Genomic DNA, 20,451 nt, shown 5'->3' with positions numbered 1-20,451 from the left:
ATTGTCATATTTCCTTAAAGTTTTTAAAACACCAATTCACCCCCCTCTCAGTGATTATCGAGCTTAATATATAATTGGGGCTCAAATAATTTATAAGTAAGTTTCAACTTTTCATCTAGTAATTATAACATTATTTAGTCATGAAATTTTTCCACTAAAGTATCGTAACTAAGTACCATTGCAAAAGCTACTAAATAAGTGTTCATCCAATGACCTTGTCATAAGTGTGTTACCCTTATAAGATATCCTTAAATTCGTTAGGTTAAATTCGTTCTCCAATATGATCTTATTTTATCTCATGGTAACCATTACATCTTCATTCATGAAAAGTCAATTACTACCAAATACTAATTAAATCATTTATCACAAAGACAAATAACACATGGTCATGTTTACTTTTCATATATCAGCTAATGAGAGGATATCATTTGCCTTTTACTTGGGCTATGAATTCCACTATTGTGGAATGATGCTACATACTACAAAAGTCATATACCTAACATTCTAGTTTTCAATTCATTATCTATTTGAACTCGGACTTCATTTATATGAAAGTATACAAGTCACGCACAAAGAGTCCATCATCCACTCACGATTAAGGTATGCCACCCTATAAAGATCACAAGTGAATAAGTCCACAAATGGATCTAGGATCTATTCTACTTGGGTCTTGTCTAATGTACTATCAGTCCAATTAGTCATATCTATGTCTTCATCTTCTAAGAGTCACCCGCTTCGATATCCAAGATAAGATATCTCCCAAATTGGACTTGATAGATAGCATATTAGTCCTTTAATCGATCTGCTAGTTTCCAATTAGACTAAAGACATATTTAAATTATCTACTAATATAAGTTGTCTTTTCATATAATAACTTGACCATATAATACCACTTAGTATTAGTTAAACGTTAGATAATCAATGAGCTAATATTTGCTTCGATTTTGCTTTGCGTGCACAAACCATTGAAAAAAATTATACAAAGAATATTAATATAATTAATGAATATTTTATTAAACCAATTTGTTCAAAAAAATACAAGTATACTTAGACAATAATACTGCACTAAAGGAATTAGATCCAATAACATCTATTCTTCCAAGGAAACATTATTGCCACAAACGACTTGGCTTGGGAGCCAACCGGAAAATTATTGTCAATAGGGGGTCGTTCTACTACTAGAAGTCATGTTATTTGCTAAGGTTATACTAAATGATGTCCTCCGCCTAAGGCTGGTTATCTCTCTTAGAAACATCCCTAGCTACCCTAAGCTCTATTGTTCTTGAAACCGGCGCTGATGCTTAAAAAGTTGTTCTTCCATGTGACAGATTTTCTCTTCCATCTCTATGACTCGTTGTTAGGAACCAGAGTGTTAATGCTAAGAAACTTGGTCTACAAGGATGGTAGCAGCAATAACTTGAGGAGTCGAATAGAACAACCAAGAAAGGTGGATATATTGGTAGAGTTGTGCAAGAATATCACTTAAAAAGAAGGAGGAGGCCCCAAGTAAAGGCTATGACTGGCATGTGGCAGTCTGGTCGAAGGTTGCAACTAGCTGAGTGAAGGCAACTGGCGAGTTTCCTATTTGGTATTGAAGGAGCTCTTGGTTGGTAGGGTTTGCAGTGTTGAGGGAATCATCATTCTAAGAAGAGGCCATAGTTCGGTCTACACTTAGCGCACCAATTGTTGATACAAGTGTACAATAAAAGAGAAGGTAAAGAGATCAATTCGCCTAGACAGGCAAAGAGACGAAAAAGAAAGAGAGTCGAAGAGGAGTAAGGTGGCTGTGAAGTAAAGAAAAATTGAATGCTTTACATAAGTGTTTAAGGTTCCTTCCTCATTGTTTACATAAGTTATGCTAAATTGAATGCTATAACCCATTTTCCTCTTTTAATTATATCAAATGTTTGGATTTATGTTTAAAAGGGAAAAAAAAACATTAGCCTTTCTTTCTTTCCATGAAAAAGTTTGATTTTTATGTATAAAATTGAAGTATATACAAGGGAGGAGCCCATAGAAGACCTTCAAGTAGAAGATAATTGCATAACTTTTATTTTTTATTTGGAAGAAATGATTTTAGATGCAAGTTTTCCATCGGCCACTGGGTTATAGCAAGAAAATAACAGTGATTCATCATCATTCTAAAAGATTATCAAATATTTCTATCAAGGCAATTGTTTTTCTCCAAAAAGATTATCAAAGATTCAAAATCGACTAATCCAAGCGCATTTCTCGGGACAGCAGAGAGAATTACCAGGGAGGGCATGTCCAAAGCCCACTGTTTTTCTCCCAACACGGAGCAAAAGCTCATCCTGGTGTATAACCTTTTCCATCCACTACTAAGATTACATTCAGCAATTCTTCCATCACTTGCCTGCAGCCTTGAAACAGCCTTTGAGTCAATTCGAACCCAAGTAAGATTTATCCACTGAACAACATGTTGAGCACTTCAAATTTGGATAAAAGCAGCTTTTGAACCAATGTAAGCATCTGCTTTCCCATTATGTGTTGAAAGAATGGTCATTGTTTCACTGTTTGCAGGAGAATAACACTGGATTCTGACTTCAGATTGGATAGTTTCTTTAAGAATAGCCATTTCAGGTTCTCACCAAGGCATGCTTAGGGAAGAGGAATTTGACAAGATCCAACGTTCCTTTGGCATCTGTAGGAGAACTGAAAGATAGCTGATGAATCTGTAGTTGTTCAGGGAAACTATAATACTGAATTCATTTGATGCAAATGCATTAGGTATAAAAGTGAGTAAAAATGTCAACAAGGATCATAAGCCTGCCAATCAGAATATTAACATAAATGAAATTATCTGAAGGTGTCAAGACATGAAAAGCACAAAGTAATCAACTATTAGAAGTATAGTGAATGATTTCGTCCCAACCAAAAGTAAAACAAAGCAAGAGCACAGTAAATTTTCTGATTCAGACCAATATAGTTATTGTGAGGGACTTAGAGTAATCATAAAACTTCCAGTAACCAGGCCCACTTGAAAGTTCAAGGAAACAACATCAACAGCACGTGTTCACCAGATAGAAATATGTATGTTGATAATTCTAACCTATCAGTTTCAAGCTAGCGAACATTTATAATGCATTTTTGAGTTACAGAACACATCCCCCAATTTTAAGAAGCAAGATAATTAGTAAGATGACAGAAAATCAAAAACTTAAATTAAATTAAGAAAATAAAATATATTACCAATACTTGTTTTTCCATCACATGTGATGATTCTGAAAGGCATGCATCTTGGGTTCCTTCTACAGCTGGGTTTCAATATGGTGGCATGTATTCTGCAAGCTAAGATCCACTGCAAAAAGACTTCAGGTGACAACAAAGGCTGTACTACTCAGTGACAGAAAATATCAGATCGATCGCCTCCAGTTTGTTCATCAGTGTCGCATAAAACAGCGAGGCAGTCAATAATCTTTCCCTTTGGTAGCAATCCAAAAAGTATTCTATTTACTTAAAGTGCATGGACCTGAAACTGGGGAATGGAGTCCTACTATGAAAGCATCTCGTGTTCCATTATCTAGTAAGCAAACCAGATTGAAGGGGGTTCTTTTACAATTTCAGATAATGGTCAGACAAGCTTGATCAAAGTCAAATCAAAAGCGGCATGTGTCATTGAAATTCATTTCCACCTACTTTGCATGTTGCTTTTGAAAAACCTCTCTTTTCCATTTCCTCAAGCAAACCAGTAACAGCAGCTTCATTATCCTGTTGTAGATACCCTCTGATCATAATTTCATAAACTGCAGCATCAGGAGTAATTTGCCTTCTCAACATATCCTCAAATATTTGCTTTGCTTCAATCATTAGACCCTTATTTGCTAAACCAAAAATAAGGGAGCTATAAGTTAAAAGATCAGGTTGTAAACCCTCTTGAACCATTCTATTCTTTACTCCAAAGGCCTCTATCAAATTTCCTTGCTCACAAAGCCCGGCAATCCAAGAAGTATATACATATTTGTCTGCAGTGAACCCTGCCTCCAACATCTCCCTAAAAACCCTATTAAGTTCAGTAAACTCCCCTTTCTTAGCCAACCCAGTAATGAGCACTGTATAAGATATTTTATTAGCCTTTTCCCTGCAAAAATAACTTTCAGCTTCATTTAGACAACCATGCTTGCAGAGGCCATCCATTAAGCTTGTAAGAACGATAACATCAGGGTCAAAACCACGGGCCAAAATTTCACCATAGACATTCAATGCAGCTTTTACATTCCCAGCCTTAAAATGGGCATCCATTATCATGGTTAACATCAATTTATCAGGCCGCAGTCCACTCTTGACCATATTTTCCATAAATATTGATGCTTTGTCAAACAAACCAGTGTTACAAAGGCCAGCTATTATTACCCCATATGCTGCCATGTCAAACTCAAGTCCCTGAACATACATCTTACCTAAATATTTCAGGGCATCAGTTACATTACTCTTTTTGAAATGAGCATCAATGATTGAAGTATAAACAACAGAATTAGGCTTAACCTTATCTTTCAACATTCTGAAAAACAAGCACTCAGCCCTTTCCAGCATCCCCTTCTTGCAAAGACCGTCAATGAGTGCAGTATAGGTAACGACATTTACTGCAAGCCTGGCCAGTTTCATTTCCTTACACAATTCAAACGCAGCCTCGAAATCACCAACCTTACAGTAGCCATCGATCAAGCAGGTGAACACAATGGAATTCAACAACACCTTCTCTTTCTTCATATCCCTAAACACCTTAACCCCCATATTCAAATCCCCCACTTTACAAAACATATCAATCCATGTACTATAGGTAACCACGTTGGGCAAACAGCATTTCCACATCAAACCCATATAAACAAAAGCCTCTTTCTTCTTCCTCATCTTACAGAACCCATTAAATAACACATTAAACGTAACCAAATCGGGCTTACATTTATCTACCCTAATTTCATTCACAATCAAACAAGCCTTAACAACTTCACCACATTTAAAATACCCATCAATCAAAGAATTAAAAGTTGCAATATCCGGCTCACACCCATACAAAGGCATCAAATTTACAAGCTTTTGAGCATAAGAACAATGTCCCAACTTACAAAAAAAGGAGATGGTTGAATTGAAAGAAGAAGGGTGAGGGGTTGACCCTTTGGAGAGGAAAAAAGACAGTAACTTGAGAGAAAGTGCGCCACAGTCGGAAGCTGTAAGCTTGTGGAGAACCTTGTTGAAGGAATAGGGGTCTGGGTACTTTGAAGTTTTCTTCAAGTAAGAGAAGAATTGGAGGGGTGAGCCAAAGTAGGAGTCTGATAATGCTCTGTAAGAAATGGGTTCTGGGAAATTTTTCGAGGCTTTCTTCTTCTTCTTCAGGTGAGAGAAGAATTTGAAGCTGTTTTTTATCATTCATGGGGACTTGGGGAGTGGTTTTTTTTTTTTTCCTTTTTGAGTTGGCTCTTAAACCCTGAAAAGTAAGGGCATAAATCTTAAACCCTAGAGGGAAAAGGGCGAAGAAGCTAACGATGTCGTTTAAGCATTGAGCAAATGAATATGGGATAAATTACACCATTAGTCACTAAATTATGGGTAAATTTTTTTAGTCACTTAACTAAAAAGAAGTTATAATTTGGTTATTGAACTATTCATAAGTTTTCATTTAAGTCATTAAACTATTCAAAAGTTTTTATTTAAGTTCCTGGTCTGTTAAGTTTTTTTCTTTTTAAAGTTCTGCTAGCGAGCTCCAAGCGACGATTCAATGACCAGTACAGTGGATCAATACCTTTGATGAGTAGAAGAACATACCTTAGAGCTAAGTCAATCTAACGATTAGTTTCAAATATTGGACAAAAAAAGTTGTTCGAATTTTAATTCGCAGATTCGTGACATCAAAAATTGTTTTACAAAAAAAGTTTGAATTATAGAAGAGAAAGGAAAAAGAGTTTTCAATTGATACAAGCGGTGCAAACCGAGAAACCATATAGCATGAGTTTTAACAGCCTAGTGACTTAAATGATAACTTTTGAATAGTTCAGTGAACAAAGTGTAATTTTTTTTAGTTAAGTAACTAAAACGAAAACTTACTCATAATTTAGTGAATAATGGTGTAGTTTACCCTTGAATATTTTGCTACTTTCTACTTTAGGGATATTTCTTTCATTCAAAACAGTTGATGCGTCGTTAAGAGCACAAAAAATATCATATTCCCTGTAAAATAGTAAAAATAACAGTAAATAAGAAGTAGAGTCGATTCCTAAGGGACCGGATTGTACAAATGCTCGTTTCTTGAGATCCTGGACAATTTCTTGGCCAAGAAAACCTGCATTCCTGAGAAATAAAAAATGGAATTAAGAATTTCGATTTAGAAAAATAATATAAAAACAAAATTTAAAGTGAGTTGAAATTGCGAAATTATATAAATTGCAGAAATTAAAATGAAGAATATAAAAATAAATAGAATTTGGGGAAAAGAAAGTTTCTTATGTGGCGAGATTCCAGCATCTGGTTGTCTCGTTCCACCTTGGGTTCAATAATTGGCTTTTAAGTAACTCTTCTCGAGCAGGATAAGCCAATTATAGTGGAAAAGGACGCCTACGACCACCAGCTCCAAGGATTTAGACTTAATATTTGGCAGAGCCCGACTCTAGGTAATAATCGCTTTTGTGGGACTATCTTCTGCTAGATCATCACTTCCCAACGGTGAATACCACGCCGTTTTGTCTCTTGGATTCGCCAACCTCTGATGCAGAAAGCAATCGAACCGACTGTGCAATCTTCCTAAAACGTACAAAGCAGTCGTTCCTTACACAAGTTGAAAATATCACTATTAAGGGACATGGACGGAAGCATCAACCCCGTAATGCGAAGAAGTGATGTAACAGCCCTAATTTGACCCTAGTCGGGATGTGGTTTCGGGACCACAAAACCGAGTCATAAAATTTAGTTAAAATTTTATTTTCATACCTTATATGTGTGGTAGTACTTGTATAAAAATTTGATGATTCAATTTTTATCTTAGGAATGTGAATCTTGCTCGAAAGGATTTAGTTGAGAGACTTAGAAAATTTGATAGGTAAATAAGTGAGGACCAAATAGTATGGAATTATGAAAAGTTGGGTTTGCATGTCAAAATGCCCCAAACTAAGTTGAGTGGCCGGCCAAGCATGGCTTCATCTTTCCAAGATCATGTTGTTATTATTATTTAATGTTGGTAAGATATTAAAATAGAGGAAATAAAGATTAATGATAAGAAAATGAACAAAAAAAAAATAGGTGTTCATCCTTGCTACCCTTAGCCGAAAAACCAAGTGAAAGAAAAAGAGAAAAGCTTTGGAGAAGTCGCCCATACTAGTATCTAAGTTGAGGTATGTTGAAGTTATTCCTTTAAATTCATGTGTATTGTTGGTTATTAGTTTGAATTCTATCTATCCCATGGTGGGATTTGGGGTTGTTGGAGAGTTGGAATTTGACAAGAAGCTTAAAAAAAAAAATTTAGTAGATACCTTGATGCTATTGACATGTTAGTTGTGTGGATGAACTAAGTTGCTTGTTATGTTAGCATGAAAGTGAAGATGTTAAGTCATTTTGTTGGAGGTGCCGAAGTTGGGACTAAGAAGGGGAGGAGTATTCGGCTAACATAGTTGAAAGGGGATGTTGCCGATATTTAGAATTGGGTTAGGGGAGTGGCTATAATGGGCATAGAGATGTCGAACCTAAGAAATGTAGCAACATGCAAATTTATATGATATCACAAATGGAGGTGAAGCTATGCTAGATTGGAAAAAAAGGTTGGTCAAGTGTGCATTAGAAGAATTTAGGTGTTTAGATGATGTTATAGATGACACTATACATATATATATATATTCGGCCATCAAAGGGAGTATGTAGGTGATGTTGAGTCAAATTTTGGTGCACAATCGGGTATGTATATATATATATATAAGTATGCCCATTCATGATGTTACCTTTAATCATGTGTATAATCGACTAAATGAGTAATTAGTAAGAGGGTTGCGAATATACAAATATACATATGCATGTGTAATTGAACTATAAATGTATAGCAAGATGATTGAACTAGTTTATTTATCTATTAAGCCCGAGAAGTTAAGGAAGGAGAAACAAGCAAGGGCAAAGCCAAGGACATCGAGTAGCAGTCGGAACCGTTATACTCAACGCAAGGTAAGTCCTTAAGCACTTGTTGTGAGAACTCCTTGGATAGATATTTTTCGGAGTGATTCTCCTATTTATTAATATGACCATATGTACAATTTGAATTCAGTAAATTGCTTTACCATGATGAATTGACATAGGGCACAATGTGTGCAAAGATTATGTGGCACTATGTGTGCCGATTGGGAGGTTGAGGCATGAGGCTATCTCAAATGCACTATGTGTGCAATTAATGCACTATGTACAATTTGAGAACTCCTTTATTTATCTATTAAGCCCGAGAAGTTAAGGAAGGAGAAACAAGCAAGGGCAAAGCCAAGGACATCGAGTAGCCGGGTCGGAACCGTTATACTCAACGCAAGGTAAGTCCTTAAGCACTTGTTGTGAGAACTCCTTGGATAGATATTTTTCGGAGTGATTCTCCTATTTATTAATATGACCATATGTACAATTTGAATTCAGTAAATTGGTTTACCATGATGAATTGACATAGGGCACAATGTGTGCAAAGATTATGTGGCACTATGTGTGCCGATTGGGAGGTTGAGGCATGAGGCTATCTCAAATGCACTATGTGTGCGATTTACTATGGCACTATGTGTGCAATTTGCTATGGCACTATGTGTGCGAACATAATAAGCACTATGTGTGCCACATTCGGTTGTTGAAATAAATTGCGCATGAACGAGGTAAGTGATTGAGCTACTAACTAAATATCGAAATTGAGATTGTGCGGTGTATGCATAAAATTATCTAGTGCATCGTTGTTCCAACTTGAGGAAACGGATCCAAATCGATTGGGCTGACTTGGCGTTTGATTTGGTTGAAGGACTTGGCATGAGATCGAACCAAAAATTTAAGAAATTGCAGCATAGTTTGTTATGGTTGGAAACATCGATTTTATATTATTTGTTTATTCACTTATGATTGTTGTTGTTGGATGGTAGAGTAGTGCTTACGACTTACTGAGTTATGTACTCATTTGGTGTGCTTATTTGTTGTTTATTTAGGTTCTTGATCCATTTTGCGTGCTCGGGACCGTCGTCGAAGTCATCACACCGACTAGCGACTTTTTGGTATCTTCTTCTTAGATGGTCTAAGAAAACATTTCGGCATGTATAGGCTATTATGTTTTGTTTGAACTTGGTATGTAAAATTTTGAATAGCCATGTGAAAATGGCTTATAAATGTTTTGAGCATAATGTTATAATCATTTGGTATGTATATGCTCATTAAGAGGCATGGAAATGTTTGGCAATGACCAGCCATTAGAATGGGTCATCATGATTATATTTTGGACTATATATGAAAAAGGGGTGGTTGAATCATAGAAACTATGTGTTAGAGAAAGTCTACCCTAGAAATATATGCTGGCAGCAACAGTGACGTGGATGTGAAAAGTCACTAAAAATAGTAGGAATGGAATTAAATAGTGAATAAATTATGTAAATGAACCTTGATGAATCTATTTTCATATGGAAGAAACGAAACGGTCATATGAGTTGTATGTTAAGAGATATTTGGGTTTTCGTGAAACAGGGCCAGAACGGTTTCTGGATTCCCTGTTCCGACTTTGAAAATTCATTATAAATTAACCAGAGATAATTAGGAGTCATACCATATATGTATAAATTCCTATTTGAGTCTAGTTTCTATAGAAACAAACGGCATCAGTATTGAAGCCCTGCACAGGGAGTTATTCGAGTTGTAACGCATAAAGGTTAGTGTAGTCGGCCCCTGTAACATGGGAGACTTTAACTAATAAACTGTACTAATTGGCTTGACCAAAAATTCTAGAAAAAAATCTGTAGATGGAAATATGAGTCTAGTTTCGGGAAAAAATTACAAAACTGATTTTCGAGTTGTAAAACTCAAGTTATGATTTTTGAAGCGACTAGTACATAGATTGGCAGCTTGTCTGGAATTTCTCAATAAGTGGTTTGAAGTCTGATAACACCTCGTGTTCGACTCCGGCGACGGTCTCGGGTTCGGGGTGTTACAAGTGATGAATACTTTGTTGAGAAGGCTAAGCGCGGGTTCTAAGCCTCATGAACCTTTTTGGAGAATTTTGACAACCTTCGGCTAAATTGGTTTAGTGGGTCATGATTTTTGGCAAAGAAATAAATAAAATAGATATAGGATTTTTATTGAAGAAAATATAGAAAGAACAAAAGATAGAGTTTTTGAGAGAGAGACTGATTACAGAAAAAAGAGATGTCAAATATGTGCCACTCCATCCCCTATTTATAGTACTAGAAAACCTAGTTTATTCCTAATGAAATTCTAAAAGATAAATACAAATAATTAAAGATAAATAAAGATAAATGAAAATAAATCCTAGAATTAAATCTAAATAAAAATCCTTAATAATTATCCTAATATAATTAAAATTAAAATAGAGTCTTGTGCTATAAAATCTCTTCTTTTGCATTTTAGTCCTTGGGTCTTCCATGTTTGCATTTTGGCACCACTTCTCTCTTTCTTTGCTTGTTGGTCCATTATATTTTCAAATTCGCACTTTTTACCTTGAAATTTCCTCTCGCCTCCAATTTAGTCCCTAAAAGATAAAAGACCACAAAATAATCCAAATTAGTAGGATCATACTCAAAATAATCATGCAATTAGCACATAAAATATGTCGTTCTAGAGTATTATCAACAATATTTGGAAAATGATTTTAGAATAGTATTTGAAAAATGACTTTTGGAAAATAGACCAATTTTCTGTAAAAACTGATATTTTATGCTTATATGATTCAGTGTAAAAAAATTTCCATTGTTTGAAATTTTTTATAAAAGTTGTCCTCTTAGACTTGTTTTTAATGAAACAATCATAATATTATCTTTTCTTCATAATTAGTTAAACAATAACAAATAGTAATTCAATTTTTTTGTCTAAATTTTTTTGTAGGGGTATGAATAATACCATAATAATATAAATTGATTGGCTAAACTACATTAGAGATTACCCAACTATGGTTTTTATCTTTTTTATCATTCGACTATAGCAAATTATAAAATGGTCACACAACAATTCAATTTTGTTGTTTTGGTCACCAACGAGTTAACGTAAAAATGGAAACACCCAAAATAAAAAATAATTGATTGACCAAAAAAGACAAAATTAAATAATTGAGTTATTATTTTGTAACTTTTTATAATTGAGAGAAAGAAAACATAGTTGGATGGATATTAATATAATTTAAATTCAATTTTGTTGTTTTGGTCACCAACGAGTTAACGTAAAAATTGGAACACCCAAAATAAAAAATAATTGATTGACCAAAAAAGACAAAATTAAATAATTGAGTTATTATTTTCTAACTTTTTATAATTGAGAGAAAGAGAACATAGTTGGATGGATATTAATATAATTTAAATTCTATCAAAATTTCATTATAAAGATATGTATCAAAACACACATAATAAGCATCAACCATTAATTCTGTTGAATGATCTCAAATTCCTCAAATTTTATTAAGATAATGATTTAAATCGATGTATTTGAATTTATATATTCACAACATCGATCATGCACATCAAGGTTAGTTTGAGGCCCACGCTGGATTAAGTGGACAAAACCACCTTAAGGAAGTTACATACTCAACACAGATGGGGCTGTAAAATCTCGTTCATACTTACCTTCAACTGGGGTCTCATCCGTGATAGCAAGGCTCATTGGATTGGATGATTTATGTTGAATATTGGGATAACGGATAGCCTTTAGGTGGAGTTATGGGGTGCGAGTTGGTCTTTGTCTCACAAAATCCTTGGGGATTCGTCGGCTCATAGTGGAGTTAGATGCACTGTTGGTGGTTCAGTTCCTTTGAAAACTTCTTGAGAAGAACCATTATTTAGGTACTTTAATTAAAGGTTGTCTTAACTTGATAAATGAAGGATGAGTGACTGAGGTTTGACTCATTATCATGTAGGAAATAGTTGTACATACCACTTAGTCAATTTAGCTCAAAACCTCGAGAAAGGTCTGGTTTATCTTAAGATGCCATCGACGAGCCTTGAACCTTTTCTCCAAAAGGACACTTGTAGAGAGGGGTAATTAGAATTTAGTTTTCTTGTTTCCTTCTTTTGTACAAAAAAAAAACAACAATCATGCACCTGATTCAGTTTTTCAAATTAATATAAGCAGTAAGCTTAGCTATAAATTGGGTTATCAATACTTCCAAAGCATTAATTTATAGCATAAAAAATTAAACCATAGAAATACTTTACTTTTCAAAAGAACTTTGAATCAACAATTAAAAGAGGCTAAATTAGGCAAAAATTCTGATTTTAAAAGTTAATTAAGTTATTAGGCCGATTTTCACCAGATTTACTGGAATAGGCCGATTTTGAAGAAAGAGAGGAAAACGTGTCTAGCTTAACGCATTTTCTACTGACACAGCTGGAAATTACATCTAGTTGGACGTGTTTTCCTCTCTCTCCCCGGTCGGGTTTTCATTTTTAGGTTTTTTGGGTTAAGGTTTTGGGTTTTGAGGGTAGTAATTGGATTTTAAGGTTTTGTTAGGTTTTTAAGGGTTTAGGATTGGAAATAATGGAAGGCTGATTTATTTGTGTTTGTGTTTGAGGTAGACATTGTGAAATCTCAAAGGTATATTTCATTTGACGGTGATGCAAAAGTGTTTAGAGAACCATACATTTCATTTGTCGCATCAGGATAGAACCATTACCTTAGAAGCCTATCACAATGCAACTCAGCCCTCATGTTCATGATGCATATAATATCACGGGTTGAAGTATAAGTAGGGCTCCTAGTTAGCAGATCTTAATGCAGGGTCACGATTTGGAGCATAACTTGGGAGTCCACTTGGTAGTGATTATATGATCATGAGTTCAAGTTTTGCCTCACCAGAAGATAATGTTTTATAAAATCAATGCTAAAGTTTGAGATGATAATCGTAGGGAAAAATTCAGGGGCCTTCTAGTATAACCAACTTATATTTTTCTCCATTTCCACCAAAAGCAGGATTGATAACCTCCCAATTGTCTGAAATGGTGATGCAGGATTGATAACCTCCCAATTGTCTGAAATGGTGATAGAGTTGGATAAAAAGCACTATTAGGGGGAGCGATAGTGGCTATAGAGAGAAGCTAGAGGTCGAGTCGGAGCAGTTGCTGTTGTAGTTATTAGTCAGTGATTTAATCACAACAACCGCTATCAAGCTGAAACGACCTCTAGCTTTTGTCCAATGCGACAATTGCTTGCACCATTAATAGTGCACTTGCCCCCTACTTCTATTACTGGTTTCAAATAAGAGGAAGGTTGATGATAATGCCTTTAATGGTGATGGAGAAAAAGAATAAGTGGATTATATTGGAAAACCCTTGAGTTTTTTCCTACGTTTATTATGTCAAACTTATGTATCGATTTTACAAAGTATTCTCTTCGTGAATTGGAACTTGAACCCGTGATTGCATAACCACCATCAAATGGTTTCCCGAGTCATATTCAAAGCCATGATCTCATATTAACGTTCGTCAACTAGGACCCGTAGTTAGACTACAATCTATGATTGTATAAGCACCATGAACTTAGAGCTTGAGTTGCAATAAGATGGGCTTCTGATGCAATGGTTCTGTCTTGACACGATAGGTGAAAGATGTGGGTCTCAGAATGCCACCACATCATTGCGACTCAAACACACCTTAAAATTAGCACACCGACTCCTCTAAACAGAAATAAATCTTTCAATAAAAAAAGTTAAAAATTGAAAGTAAAATATAAACAATGGTGTAGATAGGTTTTTAGGGGTGAGGGGAAGTGACTGAGAGAGTTGATATAATAGGGGAGCAAAACCCCCATTATATAGGAAAGCAGATGACAACGAGTGAAAAAAGGAGGAAATTTTAAAATGTTTTTATGGATGTCTGAAAATATCCCGGGAATCCCATGATATCTGAAAAATGGATCGGGATTCTCAGGGTTCAATAAAACGTTCAAGTGAGTTGAAAATAGGAAAGTGAAAACACTCTACCTAGGTTGCGCTTTCAATGCATCTTTCTTCCACATCATTAAAAACACTCCCTAGGCAGAGCATTTTGACTCTCCCATTTTCAACTCACCTAAAAAGTTTTCTTGAACCTTGAGAATTTCGGTCCATTTTTCAGATATCATGGGGTTTTCGGGATATTTTCAAACATCCATAAGCACGTTTGTTGTTTTTTATTTTGAAAACACTTCTATGAACACACATTTTTTATTTTTAAAAGTGTTTAACCGATGTCAAGTTATGTTCGATATTTGGGGTAGTATTTGGTATAAAACTAAAAACCATTCTAGTAGAGACGTTCGAACTTGAAATATCGAGAAGATTTTCGGTAGAACATGATTTGTGTAAAGATAATCATATTTACGTGAAAGAATTGAATTTCAAAAATAAACCCAAAACTCGTTATTATATCAAGTAAGTTTTATTCTTGTTGTTAATGGATAATCAATACTTGGTTTTTTGCATAATGTTTTGGTTCCATATGACAGCCCTATTTTGACCCTAGTCGGGAAGTAGTTTCGGGACCACAAAACCTAGTCGAAATTTTTTTTGAATGCTCATTTCTATATCTATTATATATGTTTAAATCATGTGTGAATTTTTTTTGATGTTTTGATATAGTCATTTGATGTGAATTTTCCAAATAAGACTTGATTGTGAAACATGAAAAGTATAATGGGTAAATTTATGGTGACCAACAAATGCATGCAAAAAAAAAATGTAGACTTGCATGTCAATTTACCCAAAATACTTTGAGTGGCTAGCCATGACAAGATCATTTCCACTAAGTTATGTTTTCTTGCAATATTAAATTGATAATGAATTAAATGAATTAAAGATGAATAAAAGAATAAGGGAAATAAAATATGTGTTAGTGGGAGGAGAAACCAAAGTTTGTTCATCCTTGTTCCTCCATTACCGTAGCTAGAAAAGAGAAAGAAGAAAATTTTTGTTAAAAATTTCAGCTAAGGAAATTGCTAGAATAAGGTATGTGGAATGCTACTCTTGGAAATTCATGCATAATTTGAATGGTTAGTTTGAATTCTACCTATTTCATGGTTTGAATTTTTGTTATTTTGGAAGATTGATATTCGGCCATGGAGGTTGAAATTCTTGGTAGATGTTTTGATGTCATTGGTATGGAAATTTATGTTGGATGTGTTGAGTTTGCTAGTTGTTTTGGCTTGAAATTTAAGGTTTTATTATTTGATTATGTGATTGCTGAATTTAAATTTAGGGAGATAAAAAATAATAATAATAATTAAGCATTCGGTCATGTTATAGATTCATGATGAAAAATGTTTAATGCTTTATATGTTATATATATGTGCTTGTAAGTGAATTTGAGATTTGTTAAATTGTTGAAGGGAGGTGCCGAATGTGGTTTTTGAAAGTGTCTTAAGGAATATTATTATTGTGGCTTGAGTTTTATGACATTCGGCCAAAGCTAGCAAATTCGGATATAAATGTTTAGGTGTTATTCATATTGTATTTGATGTTTTGAAGAATAAGTAGTGGTTAATTGAAGTGAAGAAGGTTAAATTTTGAGTTTTAGTTAAGTTTGTGCATTCGGCATATTGCCATAAATTGAAATGGTGTAATATGAAAGTTTTTAAATAGTTCATAATTATGTGGTGATAGAAACATGAATGAAATTTTGTTAATAGAGCTATGAACATGTTAAAGTTAGATCGATTGGATTTTAAATTCATTTTATATCCGGTCAAGAAAAATTTATATGAAGCTTGAGTAAGGTTAAATTGTAAATGCCGAATGAGCTATAGGAGGTGTGGATAACTTTTTTGCTGTGAGTGTGTGTATGCCATTTAGTTGGTGACATTCGGTATTACTTAATTAACATTAGAGATGAGTGCATGAAAGGCTAGAAATTATAAAGTGGGTTATGACCTTGATTAGAGCAAGATAGGATCGGCTATGAGCATGATTAAATGGTTCGGTCATTGTTTGGCATAGGTGACCATATTGATTGTTTGTTATAAATGAAGTCAATTGAAATGGTTTTGATCAGCTTGTGATTTGGCAATTAAAATATAAATAACCATACCTGTAGAATTTATTAAATATATAATTTGTCTTAACGTATACATGCTTATAATTATAAACTTGATAATGCCTAGTAATGTGTTCGGTTGTGCATGAGTTGGGAATATATATATGGTGTTTAAATAACTAGTTATTAAGGTCATTTGTACCTTAACTATATGATATACATGTATTAAATTAAATTGCCTATTTGATAAGTGATTAAATAGTAAATGATCTTGGTTAAGTAATTAAATAAATCTAATTGTTTTAAATTAAGCTCAAGAGCAAAGAGGGTCGAAGTTGGATAGGGAAAAGAGAAAGTAATTGAGTAGCCTTTCCATAACTGCTTCAAGTATATCCGAGGTAAGTTTTGAATAGTCACATTTAGTACGTAATTGATAATGTCTTGATATGTGTATGATAACTGTACTGCGATCTATTGATTCTATTTGAATATAGTTGAGTGACAAATAATTTATGTTTAAGGCTTAAAGCCGAATAGACATTAGAAGTTAAGCTTGGAAAGTAAAGTGGACATATATTCTTATGTATGTTATTGAGCCAAAAGTTATATGAAAGGTGCCCATGTTATGCTATTATTCGAATAGAATAAATAAACTATGATTATGAGATGTTAAGTGAATTGAATTTTCTTGCGAATAAGTATGCATGACATTCAGTGATATTTATCTGGACTTAGGGTCCGCAGGCTATGTGCTAGAATTATATCCAGACTTAAGGTCCGCAGGCTATGTGCTGGAATTATAACCGGACTTAAGGTCCGCAGACTACGTGCTGGAAATATGTCTAGGCTAAAGTCCCGCAGGCTTCGAGCTGGTATTATACCGGGTTTAAATTCCTGCAGGCTTGTGCTGGTAATTGGTTTCTAGTTCTAAGACCTGACAGGCTTAATGCCAATAAGTTATGTAAGATTACGATATTGAATGTTCGCAGTAAACCATCATCGAGTAAGTACTATACATTTAAGATGTTTAAGTACGTATTACTTACTCATCGGTGAATTGATTTCGAAGTGAATCATTAGCATCAAAGAAGAATATATATATAAATATGATTGATGGTTATATTTGCGAATATGAGAATGATTTAATCGGTCATGGTATATTTGTATATGAATTATATGTTAAAATTACTTTATGTACTCATGTACATTCAGTCAATGATTTTGTGAATTATTAGTATTAAAGAATGATACTTAAGTGTGAATGATTGTTATATCTACGAGTAAAACAATGACCTATTCGGTCAAATGTTGTTAATATATGAGATTATTTGATTTAAATGCATCGTATGAACTTTAAGTAGAAGAAAAATATGTGCTGAGAAATCTATGTATATGTTTATGTGTATTTAGCCATGAAGCAATTTGAATTGAGAATAAGTCTGTTTAAATGAATGTTTCGATTTTTGATAAGTCTTTAATTGTTTGTGATGTTTAAAACTTACTAAGCTTTGAAAGCTTACTCTGTTCTTTATTTCTCTGTTTTATAGATTGTTGATTTTGGCCACCAACTCGGGGATCGTCAGCAGTTCATCACACTATCGATCTTTTGGTACAGTTATATTTTGGATTCGATACGGCATGTATAGGTTAGGCTGATGATAACGATGTTTTGAAATTGTAAATATTTTGGCCATACGAAAATGGTGTATAACTTAAATATCAGCATGTATTTCAGCTCGATCTCTGTTTATGTTTATTGACAATGTGAATGAGATAATTAAATGTTTAGTTCGGTAATACCTCTTAGCCTTAATCCGGCAATCGGATTCGGGTTAGGGGTGTTACATTCCAAACATGTGAAACATGTTATTTGGTTAAAAATGAGTAGACGAGTTAATGTTGTTGCTTATTATGATGATGAAAATTGTAACACCGACATTAGGGTCATTTTTTCATCAGCCTACACAACGCAATTAGCTTTCACCCTGAATATCCAATTACCAAAGCTCCAAGCAAGAATTAGTTGGAAAGTAAGCAATCCAAGCTGTAGAGTATCGTCCTTAAAGTATAGGTACTTAGCATCAGAGAAACCCATGAAATATGAAATATTTAATGTCAGAGGTTCAATGGCGATCAATGTGATAGTCCAGACGCATAATGCTATTGGATCACCTATACTTGAGTTAAACATCGAGTTTGTCGACGTCAATGAAGCTGGTCAAATTTCGAAAACTGTTCCAGTTAGTGCCAGAACAGAATAGGAAGTTGAAAGTCCAACCACATAGTTGTGCAGTGGTTCAAAGCTTTGTTACAAAGCTCTCATTATGAAATCCTAGAATCATCGATGGAAAGACATTCCTTGGTTTCAACCAAAGATTTCAACTTTGGCACATAGCCTGTCCACTAGTTAGGGTTTAGAGGTAACCAAAACTTTGACACCCTGGCACGACATTCTATTAGTGCTTTAGATTTCAATTTCCAAAGATTGATGTTCTACGTCAGAAACACTTATACGAGTACTTCATAAAGTTACACCGATTAGCAATCCACAATTGATGTAGATTGTAACAACATGTATACAAGACGAAATGATGTACTCCATACAATTTGCATCGAAGAAGGGACATCCAACCTGTACAATCAAGAGGGGTTGAGATAAAAAAGGCCACTGAATCTAACAACAATCCAATTTGGGAGTTCGAGCTGGATGGTTCAAAAATTGCATTATTTGCTGAACTAGAATTGGTTCCAGTTGAACCAGAAAATTATGGTTCTGACGGTGAAGGTCTAGACAATACTAGTGAAATCGATATGTGTTTCAGGGCATACTTACCTCTGACTTGATCTACCGAATTTGATATGTCAAATTAAGCTTCCCCGTTATACTTAAGGAGTTTGTTTTGAAGCAAATTAGCATATTTTTCGTAGTTTAATGTAGTTTTTAGATTTTCAGTTAAATAAGTGTAAATGCCTCTTTTTACTCATTTTAAAACCCAAATAGCCAATTGTGCCATTGGGAGCCCTAACGTCTAATTGAGTGATGTAGGTACTCAACGATAACCTAAAATTATGTGAAAACATCATTGAAGAGAGGGATATCATGATAAAGAGGTATGGATATCATGACACCTCCCACAAGCTCAAGATGAAGACCACCTACAGTGGTATTGTAATATCCATTTTGGGTATCATGATATCCACCTTCCAAAGGACACCCCATTTTAAGACTGATTACAATGTCGTAATATTGATTTGTCGCAAATCGTTGTAGTAGATTCAACCACTTTCTTTACTTAATGAGCTTGCTAGAAAATAATTTATTTATGTTTTTATTTAGTTTACTTTCAGCACTTAGGTAATAAAATGAGCAATTTAGGCATTTTATATGACCTTGTAGGCCAAAGTAGGCCTAAAGGTAAACTAATATGGTCGGTGAATGTGCAAGACATCACTTGAGGGCAAAAAGACAGTGGACTGGTCCCGATGTTGCAACCTGGAGCTGGGATGTTGCAACATAACAAACATAATACCCAAGAAATAGTCTGCCAAAGATGTCACAACATAGGCCAGAGGGTGTCGCGACATAGCCTTAAAGACTCACCTAATGAAGCATACTACCATTAGTGTCACGACATAAGCTTGTGGGTGTCGTGGGACCAACACGACGTGGCCATTTAATGAAATAGAGGTGTTTTCATCCGTGTAACGTGTTGGATCTGGTGCCCTAAGTGTAGTGTTTTTTATCAAAGTACACTTGTAATTTTTTCAAATAGATTGGTTAATAAAATTATTCTTAAACTAAATTTTCGTGTTGACATAAAACTCCTAAATAACTTAAAATACTTGAAAATTATTCAAATTTTGGAATAAATAATAAAACTTAATAAATACAATATTTGACTCATATATAATAAAATTTAAGATTGAAAATTGAACCCAAAATGATTTAAACTTGAATAAAAAGCTCGAAACTCGTAATTTCTGTAATAATCCTTTCAAAAAATTCTGCTTGTGTAGTCTTCATTAAAATGGTCATAACTTGAGCTCCCAAACTCAAAATTGAATGATTCAAAGAGTGTTTTGAAGCTAAGAGTTGATCTTTGAATGCTATGAATATATCTAAGCCCATAAATTCATAGATCCTATCCAAAAATTGATCGCAAGTTAACTAATCTTTTCAACTTTAAAATTAGTAGCTTAGTTGAATTAACTTTAATAAATTCCACCCATTCCGTACATGTATCATTCCTCCTTTCCTCAAAAATATTCATCCTCACATATTGTC

The 20,451-nt window shown here is 34.3% G+C and overlaps 1 protein-coding gene across 3 annotated transcripts; it reads right to left on the bottom strand.

Annotated features, from left to right (window-relative positions):
* Positions 1 to 2,106: 2,106 nt before the first annotated feature.
* LOC108483952 (pentatricopeptide repeat-containing protein At2g01740) lies at positions 2,107 to 5,553 on the bottom strand. Of its 3 annotated transcripts, none has more exons than XM_017787515.2 (2): positions 3,211 to 5,553; positions 2,107 to 2,720 (listed from the first exon to the last, which is right to left on the bottom strand). In XM_017787515.2, the coding sequence occupies exon 1, from the start codon at positions 5,383 to 5,385 to the stop codon at positions 3,634 to 3,636; it is 1,752 nt and encodes a 583-aa protein (XP_017643004.1). In that variant the 5' UTR covers positions 5,386 to 5,553; the 3' UTR covers positions 2,107 to 2,720; positions 3,211 to 3,633. The 3 variants fall into 3 exon arrangements, with proteins under 3 accessions (XP_017643004.1, XP_017643003.1, XP_017643006.1); XM_017787514.2 differs by having other exon boundaries at positions 2,107 to 2,673; XM_017787517.2 differs by having other exon boundaries at positions 2,107 to 2,662.
* Positions 5,554 to 20,451: the final 14,898 nt, after the last annotated feature.

The sequence above is a fragment of the Gossypium arboreum genome, chromosome 1 (assembly GCF_025698485.1).
Source record: "Gossypium arboreum isolate Shixiya-1 chromosome 1, ASM2569848v2, whole genome shotgun sequence".
Taxonomy (NCBI): domain Eukaryota; kingdom Viridiplantae; phylum Streptophyta; class Magnoliopsida; order Malvales; family Malvaceae; genus Gossypium; species Gossypium arboreum.
This window is presented reverse-complemented; position numbering and strand designations above follow the sequence as displayed.

Coding starts and splice junctions, on each gene's coding strand:
- LOC108483952 (XM_017787515.2), bottom strand. CDS start 5,385: ATGATAAAAAACAGCTTCAAATTCTTCTCTCACCTGAAGAAGAAGAAG.